General features: G+C 40.8%; 2 protein-coding genes across 2 annotated transcripts; both read right to left on the bottom strand.

Moving 5' to 3' along the window:
• Nucleotides 1-5,666: 5,666 nt before the first annotated feature.
• LOC138790060 (late histone H2A.L3-like) lies at nt 5,667-7,525 on the bottom strand. The gene is made up of 2 exons (XM_069968980.1): nt 7,470-7,525; nt 5,667-6,105 (listed from the first exon to the last, which is right to left on the bottom strand). The coding sequence occupies exon 2, from the start codon at nt 6,084-6,086 to the stop codon at nt 5,670-5,672; it is 417 nt and encodes a 138-aa protein (XP_069825081.1). The 5' UTR covers nt 6,087-6,105; nt 7,470-7,525; the 3' UTR covers nt 5,667-5,669.
• An 8,773-nt stretch (nt 7,526-16,298) lies between these two features.
• LOC138790059 (late histone H2A.L3-like) lies at nt 16,299-16,715 on the bottom strand. Its single transcript, XM_069968979.1, has one exon. It carries the CDS (start codon nt 16,713-16,715, stop codon nt 16,299-16,301), a length of 417 nt encoding a protein of 138 aa, XP_069825080.1.
• Between the last annotated feature and the right edge of the window lie 285 nt (nt 16,716-17,000).

Raw genomic sequence — 17,000 nt, 5'->3', positions numbered from 1 at the left:
GATCGCTGGGGGAGCGGGTTGTTAGGTGAGTTTGTGTGTGTGTGTTTTTTTTTTTTAATTCTGATTGGGGAAGAGGGGGGGGCATCTATAAGGGATGGGTGAAGAGGGGTCCATCTTCAAGGGATGGGTAAAGAAGGGGGGGGGGGGCATTTATAAAGGGATGGGGGAAGAGGGAGCATCTATAAGGGATGGGGGAAGAGGGAGCATCTATAAAGGATGGGGGAAGAGGGGGACATCTATAAGGGATGGGGGAAGAGTGGGGCATCCATAAGGGATGGGGGAAGAGGAGAGCCTTCTATAAGGGATGGGGGAAGAGGAGAGCATCTATAAGGGATGGGGGAAGAGGAGAGCATCTATAAGGGATGGGGGAAGAGGAGAGCATCTATAAGGGATGGGGGAAGAGGAGAGCATCTATAAGGGATGGGGGAAGAGGAGAGCATCTATAAGGGAAGGGGGAAGAGCTATAAGGGATGGGGGAAGAGGGGGGCATCTATAAGGGATGGGGGAAGAGGGGGACATCTATAAGGGATGGGGGAAGAGGGGGGCATCTATAAGGGATGGGGGAAGAGGGGGGGCCATCTATAATTGGGGTAGAGGGGACCATCTATAAGGGGAGGGGGTAGAGGGGGACCATCTATAAGGGTGGGCAACATGTAGTGGGGTCCATATATATATATATATATATATATATATATACACACACACACACACACTATAAAAGGGGGGGTCACATAGTGTCAGGGATAGCCACTAAATTAAGGGTGTAAAAGGGGCCAATAAAGATGTGCAGTTTGTATAGAGATGAGGATGGTGCCGGAGTGAAGAGCCTAATATGTCTGTCTGGCAGATTCTGAAGATTCGTGGCTCGGAGAAGTTCCCATAACGGCCTAGGGCAGATGGAGAAGAAGCAAATGAAAATGGAAGTACTCCAATCAGAGAAAACATCCCCTGTGAATCATCTGATATAACTGCACTGTAATGTATATGGTGTATACAACCTGTGTGGAGCTGGGTCCATCACTATATGACTGGATGAGGTGATAGTAATATGTGTTAGTTTATAAAGTAAAGAAATAAAGACAAGACAAAAGTGAATTTTTTTTTAATTCAAATAAAAACACCCCCACACCCCTCATTGACCATTTTATTTAAAAAAAAAAAAAAATCCAAAAAACCACTAGTCATCGTCGTAGTCCATCGAATCCGACGTAATCTACAGGATACCGATATCTGAAAAACTAAAAGGGAGAAACACAAAAAACACACAAACAGGAGCACAACACCCATCATTGTGAGCGATGTTGTGCACCTTACAGTATGCAGCATCTTTACAGATCGCTGCTTACAGTCTGGCCCCCAAGGGGTTAAGGGAGGATGCATTGCATCCCCCTTAACCCTTAGACGAACAAGGGCGTATAGTTACGCCATGGAAGTCTGTCCCCAGACGACCTAGGGCGTAACTGTACGCCCTGGGTGTTTCTCCCGCTATGAAGCGTGCTCTGGAGCGGAGCGCGCTTCATAGCAGGTGGGGGCTGGCTGCAATAAGCAGCCGGGACCTCACCGGTAATGACACGCTGCAGCGATCGCGCTGCCGCGTGTCATTAACTCCTTAAACGCCGCGATCGTGGCACGACCGCGGCGTTTAAGTGTAAGTGACAGGGGGAGTCCCCTGTCACTTACCGATCGGGACCCCCGCAGTGTGACTACGGGGGTCCCGATCAGTAAAACGGACTGCTGGAGGTCTCTCACCTGCCTCCGTGCGGTCCGATCGGCGATCTGCTACACTAAGCCTGCACAGGCAGGCTCAATGAGCAGAGCGCCGATAACACTGATCAATGCTATGGCATAGCATTCATCAGTGTACAAATCAAAGTACTGGATGTAAAAGTCCCCCAAAGGGACTTCAAATGTGGAAAAAAAAAAAAGTTAAAAACACTAACACACTACCCCAAAACCCCTCCCCCAATAAAAGTCTAAATCACCCCCCTTTCCCATTATATAAATAAAACATAAAAATAAACAAATAAACATATAATATACCGTAGCATGCGTAATTGTCCGATCTATTAAAATATAACAAGCGTCATTGCGAACGGTAAACGGCGTACACGGAAAGAGGGAAAAAAGTGCGCGGATTACCGATTTTTTGTTACATTATATATATAAAAAAAATTAATAAAAAGTGATCAAAACATCCGATCTTCACAAATATGGTATTAATAAAAACTAGAAATCATGGCGGAAAAAATGACACCCCATACAGCCCCGTAGATGAAAAAATAAAACCGTTTTAGGCGTCACAATAGTCCCATTTTATTTATAATTAATTGCCAAAAAAAAGGATTTCATTTAAAAAAAATATATAACAGAGAATCTGTGTAAACCTGCATATGGTTGTGTTCGGGCTGACCTATAGAGTAATAGTATAATGTCGCTTTTACCATATAGTGCATTATGTAGACACAGGAACCCCCCAAACGTTACCATATTGCATTCTTTTTTATGATTTCACCTATTTATATCTTCATAAATAATATATTTGGGATTCCATCATACATGTTATGGTAGAATGAAAGACGCCATTACAAAGTACAACTATTCCTGTAACAAATAAGCCATTACATGGCCTTGTAGATAAAAAACTGAAAGTACTAGAGCTCTTAGAAGGGGAGGAGGGAAAAACTGAAACACTAAGATCTAAATTTGGCGGTCCACTGGGTAATTTTGGGCCTGGTCCTCAAAGGGTTAACCCCTTGGGGGTCAGACTGCACCCATCCCGGCAAGGAAGGGGTTAAGTGACCCCCCCCCCCCCCCCCCTTCCTGGGATGGGTGCAGTGCTGGGGAGGGGGTGGGGAGAGCTGTATACTTACCCCCCCCCCCCCATGTGTCCCCTTCGCTGGTCTGCTGCACAATGAAGTCACTGTGCTGCGGACCAGCTAATTATATGTGCGCTCAGCCAATCAGCTGAGCGCACATATGATTCAAAGTGTTTCTACTAATAATGCTATTGTGATAGCATAATAAGAAACATTTGATGTTTTAAAGTAAAGTATTAATTACAGTGAGCTCTTTTTACCGGGAATATGAATTAACGGCTTTAAAAGAGCTTCCTGTAATTAATATTTATAATGAAACACATTTTCGTTGTAATAAAATTTGTTTCGTTGATCTAAACAAATTCATACTTGTGCAATTAAATATACTGTAAAAATATATAAATACATTTATATATTTTTTAACACTATATTTAATTGCACAATGATAGAATAGTTTTAATTAAATTATTGAACAAAAGTGACTTTATTACAATGAAAAATGTGTTTAATTAAATATATTAACCATTAGAGGAGTCGGCATTATTGCCGGCTATTTTTTTTTTTTACTTGTGATTTTTTTTCCACTTTTTTCATTGTAATAGCAACTGCAACTACACGAAACTATACCCTATCACACTCCCACTATTGTAGCTGCAAATATTCAGCCGTTATTGCAAGGTCCGGTTCGTCAGAACCCAAAGTTCGGGAGATTGAACCAAAGCGAACTGTCAAGAGTTTGCTCATCCCTATTTATAGGGATACAGCTGTAATAACCAAACAAATGCACATACACCAAGATGTACATTTAATAACTGTATAACAAAGGTCTACTATTTTGTATTTTTCCTGATGGACAGAGGACCTTTTTCAGCTTATAGGAATGGAGCTGTTAATAAGTCAAGAAATGCACATACACAAATGTGATGTACGTTTAAGTAATGTATAACAGATGGGAGCAGACCAAATTACACTTTTTGCCACTATGTATGATTTAGCAAATCCAATATGCAGCCTGCAATCCCAAAAGGTAAGTATTGCTGTGGCTGCAATGGTGTCCATGGACAGGAAAATGCTTGTTGCAAATATCCTAGTGTAACCTTGATAAACACCCCACTAATCTCAATGCCTGTGATATCACTAATTTCAATGCCCAAGATATAAAAAAAAAAGCAAGTTTAACCTAATTATGTTCCAAACATTAAGTACAATTGTACTAAGGAGGAGTTTATCAAACTGGTGTAAAGTAGAATTATCTTTGTTGCCCCTAGCAACCAGATTCTACTTTTCATTCCTCAGGTTCTTTGAAAAATGAAAGGTGGAATCTGATTGGTTGCTAGGGGCAACTAAAACTCTACTTTACACCAGTTTGATAAATCACCCCCTATTTTGCATGTAATTTGATATTCATCACATTGTTGATTTTTTTACCAGAACACTAAAAAAAAAAAAAAATTATATATATATATATATATATATATATATATATATATATATATATATTATAGGAGAATAGTGTTCTTTTAATGGCCTATGCACATCGTGTGGTTTATAGCAATTAAATTATGGGAGGATAGGGCATGTATGAAAACTGTCTATATTAAAAAAAAAAAAAAAAAAAGTTGGCCATAGCTCTTTTCTCAGAGAACCATTTGTAAACTACTCTAACCTGTGGGATATATGATATTACAGTATATTTGGTGATTAGATGTGATGTTAATACACATTTAGTAGGCTTGTTGGTATGCAGCAGATAATGCCATTGTTAATGCTCTCCATAAAGTTAAAAAAAAAAAAAAAAAGTGGACATGCTTCAGCAAAACTTTATAGGTTTGAATCTGCCCGTTTGGCAGTGGCGAAGCTACTATTAAGGCAGGGTAGGCAGTTGCTATGGGGCCCGGGGGAGAAGGTAAGAGCGAGTGTCCTTCTGCTTAACCCCTAGTGTACTGCTGTGTGCAAGTGACCCAGTGTTTACTTACATGCTGCAACACAAAAAGGTTAACAAGCAGAAGACAATGATCTCCTCTGATAACCTCTGTTCTCCAGCTGCAGCCGTGAATTAGAAAGGAAAAAAAAAAAAAAAAAAAAAAGTGCAGAAGTCGGTGTTAGTACACACCAGCAATAAAGCAGATATAGCCTTGAATTTTGAACACTGGGCCCTTACTCACTGCAGTATTTAAGGGGTTGGGTTAGCAGAAGGTAGTCTGCCCCTGCACCTATATATTTAGACATAAGGTTCCTATAGGTCATAGTAAGCAGCCATTGGCTCTCTGCCTGTCACTCGTGGTGTGGGTGTGTATTTTAAGGGGCCTCTCTCCCTTAAGCACAACACAAAACATATACATATGTTAAATTAAACAAAACATATACCCTTAAATTTTTTTTGCTATAGTGCCCTTTGAATCCTAGCTATGCCCCTGCCGTTTGTGGCTTTTTCCAATGTTAAATTTGTTTTACCATGTTAAAAAAAAAAAAAAAAGTTTCTCTGGGATTCTGTTCAAGCCACTTCAAAATCAAAATGGTACAGAGCTGAAAAACCACATACAAACTCACGAGTAGTGGACATTTCCTTTTCCAGGATTGTTTGCATCCTTATAATCTACTGACCATATGAATAGCCCAATAGACATATATGTGCACTAACTGGAGTAGAGAAATACACATCCATAGATTACAGGGTGTGAATAAGGCCTAAAGGAACTAATGACTGGGTCACCAAGTAAGATGGATGCCATTCTGTAGTCAAACAAGAACCATGATTTACTAACAAAGATGTTTATTGAAACAAATATAAAAGCTATGTAATAAAATTATGAGACAATAAATAACATATATAGGAATGTCATCACTGAGTATTCAGAAGTCTTGAGACTCTGCAGTTTTAGCTTCTTGTGAGGACGAGCCTTTTGCAGTCCTCTTCGGCAGGAGGATTGCCTGGATATTTGGCAGGACACCTCCTTCTGCAATGGTGACCCCACCAAACAGCTTGGCCAGTTCCTCATCGTTTCTGACGGCCAGCTGGATGTGTCTGGGCAGGATCCTGGACTTCTTGTTGTCTCTGGCTGCATTCCCCGACAGCTCCAGGACCTCAGCACACAGATATTCCAGGACAGCCGCCAGATAGATGCTGGCTCCAGATCCGATCCTCTCCGCATAGTTCCCCTTCCTCAGGAACCTGTGGATACGGCCCACTGGAAACTGGAGCCCGGCCTTGGCCGATCTGGAGCCCTTACTGGCCTCAGGTTTCTGGACCTTCTTACCACGACCAGACATCTTGAAAAGTAAATTAATCCTAAAGGCCCATTAAAAAGAAAGTTCTATCAATTCATGTTACAGTACATACAGTTCATGTACATACCAACTTTGTCTTCTCTGTGTGCAATTACCAGACACTAATACGATTCAGACACTAATACGACCTCATACCCACATATTATATCCGACACCTTGGGGGGAGATTACATTACAAACTGTACAGCAAATATGGCATGCACCAAGATAAAAAAAAAATAAACAAAGGTTCTGCCAAAATGCATATTCTCCTCTAAGGACTTGTTCACATGTAACAAGTCAGCATGTCCTTTTATATGTCAATGCATTAAAAACTCATGGTACAAAAGTCACAAGTAAGGAGACAAAAAAGATGCGGTCTAAGATTGTGCATTTTTTTTTGACTTTCAACTTGTGACTTTTGTACCATGAGATTAATGATTAACTCATTGGCATAAAACTACAGAACTCTTAATATCAGGATTGCCAACCTCCCTTTTTTTGGATCAAGAAACCATATAGACTTCCATGTAAATAATAAATAAAAATTGGATATTAAAATCTGACTTGAATTGGGGAAAGTTCTATAGTAAAGCCCCTATCACACAGGGGAGACAAGAGGGAGAAAGCAAGGTCTAACCTGTCAGGTCAGCGCCCGCTTGCTCCTCATTCCCCGCTCACCATCAGTGCTATTACATGCATCAGAAGTGAGCAGGCAAGAGCTGGGCTGAACAAAACAGGCAAAAATTCCGGAGGAGAAACTGCACTAAATCCCATCTGTGCAACTGTTTCAATGCTCAAAGAATTGACGTGAGTTTTTTGAGCAGAGGCACACAAGACATCACATTGAAACAGTGAGGCAGGTAGGATTCAAGCAGAGTCCCCAGCACAGGTTCCACTTGGAATTTCCATCACGATACCCTTAAGCAGAAGAGGTTTTCCCAATGGGGCAACTAAAAAAAAAAAAAAGTTTTACGCACTACAGGCCTGATTCCTCATAAACATTGGATGAGAGTCACAGCATGGAGAGTCCACTAAGCAAGTCAAAGCATTTGTTCAAAGTCTCCGCAGCTACAAGCAGTTTTTGTTGAAGAAGTTGTAAACACATGTCTACCTACAAAGACAGCAGTCTCTTGTGACAGAAAGTAAAGACACAGTAGTTAGCTTTACATCTATTCATAAATATATGGGCAGTCTGTGTTTTTTTTTTTTTTTTTTTAATTAAAAGACATTGCAAAGGAGCTCTGCAGGTGGACATCTCAGAGAAGCTCAGGCTATAGACTAGTTCAGATGTAACAAGTAACACATTTCAGTCTGTAACATAAGGAGCAGGAAATCATAGTAAAATCACATAAAAAGAAACAATAATTTACATAAACACTTTACCTTGGAGAAAATCCAAAATGATTCCAGAGTCACTGTCCTCACAACCTTCTCTACCTCCAAACCTTACGTGACTAACCAGCCTGCAGAATCTACATCTCCCCCACTGATTGTTCCTGATATTTATATCATGCTAATTGATCTCACAGCTGATCTAAAGTGATCCAATAAGGGAAAGGAGTAGCCCTAGGCATTTTGTTGGTCAATCCTAGGCTGGGTTCACACTGTGTATTTGCAATCCGTTTTTTATATCCGTTAAAAAAAAAAAAAAAAAAATGGATGCATTTGTGTGAATCCATTTGGTACGTTTTCCATTGACTTCCATTATAAAAAAAAATAATAAAATAAAAAAATGGATCAAAACGGACACAAAAATTAGGTCAACAACATTTTGGTTGGAATAATGGAAGCTATTAGAAAAATGCATCATTTTTTAAATAATGGAAGTCAATGCAAAAACGAATGCTAACAGATCACACAATTGAGTCAGTCCCCCCCCATTAATCGTATATGTTAAACAAACTGCAAAAGTTCAGCGTGAACCCAGCCTTATACTAGGTTCACACTGCTTTTTGCATCGGGTTCATTGTATCTGTTTCAGTACGTTTACTTTTAGCATACAGAACAACCTGGTCAACTATGTCTTTGTGTGTTAAAAAAAATAATTTATCTGTTCCAATCCATTTTTCATTTTTTAAAATAACGTAAGTCAATGAAAATTGGATCCTGCTGTAGGGCATACCATAACATCTGTTTTTACCATCCGCTTTTGCAACACAAGCACAAAATTATGGACATGTGAACGTGCCTTAGGCTAGGTTCACACACAGTATTTCTGCTCAGTATTTTGCAATTAAAGCCAGAAGTGGATTAAATTTGTGTCTCTGGTCAGCATGTATGTGGGTTTGCTGGATGGAATAGCACAGACCTCCATGCTTTTCTACTGTGCTGGGTACCATTTAAAACCAAATACTGCACAGTATACATTTTTTAACCCTATAGATGCTGCAGTCAGTACAACCGCAGGATCTATGGTAAGGAACAGAACATCATCGGGGCTGTGCGAATCAATCAATTGCTATGACAACTATAGGCCTCCTTGAGCTCTCCAGTGACATAGTTGCGCTGTCTGACCAGGTTCAGCACTATTGCAGCTATGCCTGTGACATTGCAATGCAGATCAGCACTGTAATATATTATGCCTGTCATCAGGCAATCACATAGTAAGTGTTTGTGCACACTACAGAATCCGTGCAGATTCCCACGTTCCATAGGCTTTGCCGTCTACCCAAAGTATAGACATGTCGTGACGGATGGCGGAATCTGGCTGAGCACAGAACGGAGCCAATGGGACAGGAGAGGGTGGGCATCGGAATCTGCTGGAAGCAATCTGTGCAGATTCCGTAGTGTGAGGGTAGAACAACAAAAGAAAGTATGAGGCTATGTTCACACAGAGCTATAACTGCATAAAGTGCGAGAGTTTGGATTTGAAAAACAGGCTATGGTCCTTAAGGCCAAAATCAGCCCAGTCTTGAAGGGGTTAAGTATATTGTAAGTATATTGTAAATAAATAAATAATGGATGGAGCTGCCGGTCACACGCCGACCCATGGCTCCTTTCATAACAAATGAGCCGGGGTGGTAATCTGAAGATCTTTGGAGGGCACAGGGGTCGGACCTCCTACGATCTCATACTTGTCCACTATCCTGTTGATAGGGGACAAATACATTTAAAGCAAAAAACCCTTTAACTCCTTAACTCCTAACTGCATCTTGCCATGCAGAATATAGATGAGCTTTCCTGCACACTGAATTCACTGCTCACAAGCCATTCCCAATGATATGTGAAGTCACATAGCATCAGTAGCAAGCAGGCAAGCAGTTCAGGAGACACTCTTGTATTCCCTGCTGCTGACTGTACTCAGTAGTATGAGCAGCAGTATAGAATAGAGGACCCATGATACCCAGATACTCAGTGCTCTCTGGTATTAGATCTGTAATCCATTAGAACAGAGAGACAGAACACAGACATCTATATAGAGTCCATACACACAGGTAACGTGTACAGATTCTGCACAGCAACATATATTTATCATTAGGTGTCGGAGGGGGTCTTCAACTGCTTTTTTCTATTTAAAAAAGCTGAACGGGTTAATATGGCAATAATGTTTAAATTGCTTAAAGTAATAATATGATTAAGCTTTAAAGCCACTCTGTACCTACAATCTGCCTTCAAACATCTTGTACATCTTGTCAGATAGCTGCTTTTAATACAAGATCTGTCCTGGAGTCCGTGCGGCAGGTGGTGCAGTTATTGTCCTAAAAAAAAAATCTACTTTTAAACTTGCAGCCCTGTGTCAATTTAGCTTGGCCTAGAGTGTCTGTGCCCTAGGCCCTGACGCCTCTACTTTCCTCCTCCCCGCCCTCTTCTTCATTAGGAATGCCCAGGGCGGGATTTCCCCTATTCATCACATGTCTGAACACTGCACATGTGTTGGATCGTTAAGGCACATGGGCAGTGTTCAGACCAGTGATGAATAGGAGAAATCCTTTTAAGGGCTGTCCTAATAATGAAGAGGGCAGGGAGGAGGGGTGGAGAGGTGTGGTAGGGCTAGGGCACCGACACTCTTGGCCATGCCACGTTGACACAGGGCTGCAAGTTTAAAAGTTTTTTTTTTTAGGACAATAACTGTATCACTTGCCAAATTGACCCAAGGACAGATCTTAGATTAAAAAGCATTAAAAGCAGCTATGCGACAGTACAAGTGTGATGGGGGTAACCCGCTGGAAGTAGTAGTTGTCAGCGGTGGTAGGTCGGACTCGGGTAGCCAGTTGCCAGATGTTAGGTCACGGTTATGGCAAGAGGGGAGCTGACTAACCCACGGGAACCTGACCATGCGGGGCCCCAACAATTCTTCATTGCCCTTAGTCAAGGCACCAATAACTAGACCAATGGCAGGATTCAGAAACAACGGTAAATAGCAACAGTCTCTCTGGATGCAACCAGGAATAGGTAAACTTGAATATAACTAAGCAGATGGGTGATGCTGCAATAGGCCATGGTGTGACAGAGTTACTTTGGATGAGAAGAATCTTAACGGAGAATGAGGGTAGTAGTGTTTTATTAATTAGTTATTTCTATTTATTTCTTAATTCTATTCAAGTCAGTTCATATGGGTTCAACCAGGCTGGTAATGAAAATAGGGGGAACCCTACCTGTGTTTTTTTTTTTTTCTTAAATAAAAAAACACATAGGGTCCCCCTATTTTCATAACCAGCCTGGTAACACCAGGATGGGAAGAGCCATTGGTTTAGGCCCTCCCTGCATTGCATCCCCCTTAACCCTTTGGGTGCCATACTGAACAATCTGGCCCCCAGGGGGTTAAGTAAGGGTTCCCACTTAACCCCTTGGAGGCCAGACTGATGTTAGACTGCACCCATACCAACAAGGAAGGGGTTAAGTGACCCCCCCTTCCTTGCTGGGATGGGTGCAGTGCAGGGGAGGGGGGAAAGCTTTCTACTCACCCTCCGATGTCTTGTCTCTTTGCTAGTCCCCAGCACACTGAGCTCAGTGTGTCAGCTCCGGCTCCTTATATGTCCGCTCAGCTGGGCGGACATATAAATCAAAATGTTTCTTCTACTGTTGCTATTGTGATTTAAAAAAAAAAAAAAAAAAAAAGTAGCATCATTAGAAGAAACACTTGCTGTTTTAATTAAAGTATTAATTGAGAATTACATTGAGCTATATTACCGTCAATAGGAATTGCCATTGTACAATAGCTTAATTAAAACGAATTATTGTTTTTTCAATTAATATAGCATTATAACATTTCTAAAAAATTATTTTTAAAGGAATAAAATGGTAGAACAGAGATTATGTCTAGTGATGAGCGAACAGTAAAATGTTCAAGTTCGAGTCAAACCTCGAACAGTAGTGAAGTTGGGTTCGAAGTTCGACTTGAAATCGAACTCGAACCCCATTAAAGTCAAAGAACAATGTTCGGGTTAATTTTGACACATATATGTAGTAGGAAAAACTGTAATTATCATCCAGAAGAGTAAACTGGAAACATGGAACAACTTATTGCCTGAAATGTGGCTTTAAGAATGAAAGAGATGACCAAATAGTAAAATATTCAATAATTCGAATAGATTAGCTCCCGATATTTGTACGCAAATGGAATCCCATTATAGTCTAAGGGAGAAAAATACTTGGGACCTGGAAATCAATATTGGACCACTAGGAGGTCACCAAGTGCACAATAACACCTCATGAAATGATGCCAACAGCTCTGGAATGCATATGGGACAGAAGGGGCTGCATGCCTGGGTGCATGAACGTAAAGTAGAAATGTAGGTTTTGGTCTAGCGGTACTTGTGTACGTATTAGGTGGTGCGTAATATTAGCGTATAAATTACGTGCTCACTTGTGCATATGTATAACGCAATACGCAGGGTAGCTGATTATAATTGGTCCTTTTCGGGCGGTAGAAAAAAATGCTGCTTTTTTACCACAATTTTGCACAAATCAGGGCATCACATGACATTATCTATCCTGTACTATGAGCACCACGCTAGTTCTGCTGTAGTTACAGAGGGAAGGGGGGCCCAGGCTTGTTGAACAGCCTGGGGCCTATAGAAAAGTTAATCTGCCCATGAAAACTCACGACGAATGCAAGGCCCCGGGCGTATTGTCAGAGCTAGAAGCAAAGATGGCCCACAGATCCTCCCCATTGGGTTGTGCAGAAGCCAAATATCTAGTAGCATAAATGGATAAAATGGATTACTATCTTACTAAGGGATCAGTGCAGAATCCGAATCTGCATAAAAAATAAATAATAATACTTGGCTTGCGAAGAAGGTTCAATGTCAGAAGAAATCGGGGGCAGATCCAAAGGAGTCGGTCTGACCTAAAATACAAAAACCCAGAACGGCTGAGAGAGATCCATTTGGGTGAGTAAGATGCTGGGAGCCTAATACAGCAGTAGCCAGCACACAAGGACGCGCCCCCACCAGGCACCTCGCACAGACAGTAGATGACTCAGCATCTCTGAGACCTCACAGCAGACCCAGTGCACGCTCCACAGCTCATCACTCTGCAGGAGAAAAACTATCTGGATTAAACTAACTACATCTGTCTACTAACACCATCTGGGAACTGAGATTGCTGGTTACCTATCTACTACAGCTCGTATTAATACTACACAGTTGATCATACTGTAAAGGCAGAAAACAACTAACACACAAGACCAGACACAAATCTGGATAAAGTGACCACAACTTATCCACCAGACGTATCTTTATACATACAACGGTGATCCCCTACAACAGACTTGGGAGCACCCACAACATTCATCTGTAAATTCAACTTTTCCTGGATCAGACTGAGACATGTATCAAGGCATATCACATTGATACTCCAACACTCTTCCTACTCCCTGAGGAACTTGTCGCCATAGAACAAGGGAAACGCGTTGGATAAACGGAAGAAGGGATATCAGAACCACGACTAAAAAACATCTATACCTGCCTTTCATATGCTACACACTTTGTATATTACCAGACACAGTGACAACTGACATCTGTGACGGGAAAGACCTACACAACCCTAGCACAGGGTCAGTCCCTCCTGTTGTTTGGGGACGCCTAAACCAGGGGGTCCCACTTCAGCAATAGGCAGGGTTAAACTAGGGGTAACCTATCTCGTACCTTTACCCCGTACCCCCTATATCTTTACCTATAATCATCTAAGTATAAAACCTGTCTTTCATGTTTGTGTTTAATGTACATATTAATAAATACATGCTATAAGACGTATTATAGCATTTTCACCACAGTCCCTCCACTTTGTTTATTTTATTCTTAAAAAGCCTAGGACTGTGGGAACTCTCTACCTAAGTTTAATCATTAGGTTCCCCGACCCAACTGCTAAGCTAGTACTGTACACTGAATCATTTTACTATAAAGTTGCCAACCCCTTTAGGACAAGAAAAAAAATTAACTCTGCCTTTGGCGTTGCTTTGCCAGCATTGCCTGCATTTCTGCAAGCTCAAGTTGCAGGCCTGTCAGCAGGTGACTAGCTGCATAAGGGCGGGTGAGGACCTCAAACGGCGGTTTGTAATATGCTGGGTTTCTCATACTGGGGTGTGTAATATGCTGGGTTCTTCATACTGGGGTGTGTAATATGCTGGGTTTCTCATACTGGGGTGTGTAATATGCTGGATTTCTCATACTGGGGTGTGTAATATGCTGGGTTCTTCATACTGGGGTGTGTAATATGCTGGGTTTCTCATACTGGGGTGTGTAATATGCTGGATTTCTCATACTGGGGTGTGTAATATGCTGGGTTTCTCATACCGGGGTGGGTAATAAAACAGCTTCTGACATGTGGGAACTGATTTTGTATAATATTATATATATATATATATAAATAATGTATAGATACACAATTTTTTCAACAGTAAATTGTATTTTGGCATGCAGCTGTGATACAATGTCTCCTTCTATATCTCAGAATCAGTGATGCAGCAGAGGAAAAACAGAATAGGAATTTCAGTGCTAATTGTGATTACAGATAAATGTAATGCCTTTTTTTTTTTCTTTTTTTTTTTTTTGGGGGGGGGGGGGATAGCTGCTGCACCACAGAGGACACCATCTCGAGCAAGAAGCCCAGACCCTGCCACACCACCTCAAGTGATAAACGTAGACCCTAATGGTAGTGCCTTATTACAGGTGGGCAAGAACATAGCAGGGACTAAACCTGCTCTGGGACACTGACCATTGTGCTACAGATGGAACTTCCTACTACAATATATATGCTAATTTGTTCTGTTTTATTTTTCAGCTTCAACCGACATGGAGTCTCAGGGGAAATTTTCACCCGGGCCATTCAAAGATCAGCCATTATTTGTGTCCGGTATGAACAAACCCCTAATCCTTCAAAGTTATACATGTCCAAGCACTAGGGATCATTGACATTAATTTACATCCTCCTACTTTTAACAGACATTCTAAGCTAAAGGTGTCTTCGCTCATCACATCGCATACTGCCATGCAGCTTAAAGGGGTATTTTTAGGGTATAGCCGTGAAAGGGGTGGAAATAGGGGCTGCCGGTAACTTACCTTGCAGGAATCTGCAACTTGAGTTTGCAGAAATGCAGGCAATGCGACACCACAGAGTATTTTTTTTTTTTAATTAATAAAAATGTTATTTTGTATTCAGTGTTTATCTTTATTTTTTCCATTCCTTTTTATCATCCACCTTGCTGCATATTTTTCTCACATGCCCCAAGTCATCAAAGCACATGTTAATAATTTAATCCTACAGTACCAGTTGGAGGGCTGTAGATGTGGAGGAGTCTAATAATGCACAGTTCAGGTTATTGGGATACAGCTGTAATAACTAAACAAATGCACGTACACAAACAAGATGTACATTTAATAACTGTATAACAGGTCTTTCGTAACGGACAGAATCTCTCAGCTTATAGGAATAGAACTGTAATAAGTCAAGAAATGCACGTACACAAACGAGATGCACGTTTGATTACTGTATAACAGATTACAACTATTTTGTATTTTTCCTGATGGACAGGACATTCTTCAATTTACAGGAATACAGCTGTAATCACAAAACAAAATGTACACAAATGTGCTGTACGTTTAAGTAATGTATAACAGATGTGAGCAGACCAAAATAAACTTTTGGCCACTATGTATGAATTGGCAAATCCAATATGCAGCCTGCAATCCTAAAGGTAAGTATTGCTGTAGCTGCAATGGTGTCTATGGACAGGAAAATGCATGCTGCAAATATCCTAGTGTAACCTTGAACACCCCACTAATCTGAATGGCCAAGATTAAAAAAAAAAAAAATCTACAAATATCAAATTATGTGCAAAACAATAAGTACAATTGGACTAAGGAGGAGTTTATCAAACTGGTGTAAACTAGAACTGTCTTAGTTGCCCCTAGCAACCAGATTCTACTTTTTATTCCTCAGATTCTTTGAAAAATGAAAGATGGAATCTGATCAGTCTGATAAATCTCCCCCTAATTGTTTTGCATATTATTTGATAAGAAAAATCTACAACAGAGTGGTGCTTAGCAGAACTATATATTGTAGAACAGTGTTCCGTTAATGACATATATGTTACATCATGTGGTTTATAGCAATGAAATTATGGGAGGGCAGGGCATCACACACACACACACACACACACACACACTTGTAAACTACTCTTAACCTGTGGGATCTATGATATCACAGTATATTTGGTGATTAGAAGTGATGTTATACATGTTTAGTAGGTTTGTTGGTATGTATCAGATACCATAATTAAGGTACAAAAAAAAAAATTGTGACATGCTTAATCAAAACTTTATAGGTTTGGAATCTGCCCATTTGGTGCTGTTTTGTCCCCAACGTTAAAATTTGTTCTACTATGTAATTTAATTAAAAAAAAAAAAAGTTTGTCTGGGATTCAGTTCAATCCACTAATGGTACAGAGCTGAAAAACCACATACAAACTCAAGAGTAGTGGACACTCCCTTTTCCAGGATTGTTTGGGTCCTTGTAATTTACTGACCATATGAATAGCCCAATAGACATGTGCACTAACTGGAGAGGAGAAATATTCACTCCTGTAATCTATGGATGTGTAAGGCCTAAAGGAACTAAATGACTGGGTCACCAAGTAAGATGGTTGCCATTCTGTAGTCAGAAAAGAACCATGATTTACTAACAAAGATGTTTATTGAAACAAATATAAAAGCTATGTAATAAAATTATGAGACAATAAATAACATATATAGGAATGTCATCACTGAGTATTCAGAAGTCTTGAGACTCTGCAGTTTTAGCTTCTTGTGAGGACGAGCCTTTTGCAGTCTTCTTCGGCAGGAGGATTGCCTGGATATTTGGCAGGACACCTCCTTCTGCAATGGTGACCCCATCGAACAGCTTGGCCAGTTCCTCATCATTTCTGACGGCCAGCTGGATGTGTCTGGGCAGGATCCTGGACTTCTTGTTGTCTCTGGCTGCATTCCCCGACAGCTCCAGGACCTCAGCACACAGATATTCCAGGACAGCCGCCAGATAGATGCTGGCTCCAGATCCTCTCCTCTCCGCATAGTTCCCCTTCCTCAGGAACCTGTGGATACGGCCCACTGGAAACTGGAGCCCGGCCTTGGCCGATCTGGAGCCCTTACTGGCCTCGGGTTTCTGGACCTTCTTACCACGACCAGACATCTTTAAAAGTAAATTAATCCTAAAGGCCCATTAAAAAGAAAGTTCTATTAGTTCATGTTACATACAGTTCATGTTTGTCTACATACCAACTTTGTATTCTGTGTGCCATTACCGATTCAGACACTAATATGAACTCATACCCACATATTATATCTGACACCTTGGGGGGAGATTACATTACAAACTGTACAGCAAATATGACATGCACCAAGATAAAAAAAAAAAAAAAAGTTCTGACAAAGTTGCCAATTCCCCTCTAAGGACTTGTTGACATGTAACAGGTCA

Source organism: Dendropsophus ebraccatus, chromosome 4, assembly GCF_027789765.1.
Source record: "Dendropsophus ebraccatus isolate aDenEbr1 chromosome 4, aDenEbr1.pat, whole genome shotgun sequence".
Lineage (NCBI taxonomy): Eukaryota > Metazoa > Chordata > Amphibia > Anura > Hylidae > Dendropsophus > Dendropsophus ebraccatus.
Note: the sequence above shows the minus strand (reverse complement) of the source record. Positions and strands in the feature narration are given on the sequence as shown.

Coding starts and splice junctions, on each gene's coding strand:
- LOC138790060 (XM_069968980.1), bottom strand. CDS start 6,086: ATGTCTGGTCGTGGTAAGAAGGTCCAGAAACCTGAGGCCAGTAAGGGC.
- LOC138790059 (XM_069968979.1), bottom strand. CDS start 16,715: ATGTCTGGTCGTGGTAAGAAGGTCCAGAAACCCGAGGCCAGTAAGGGC.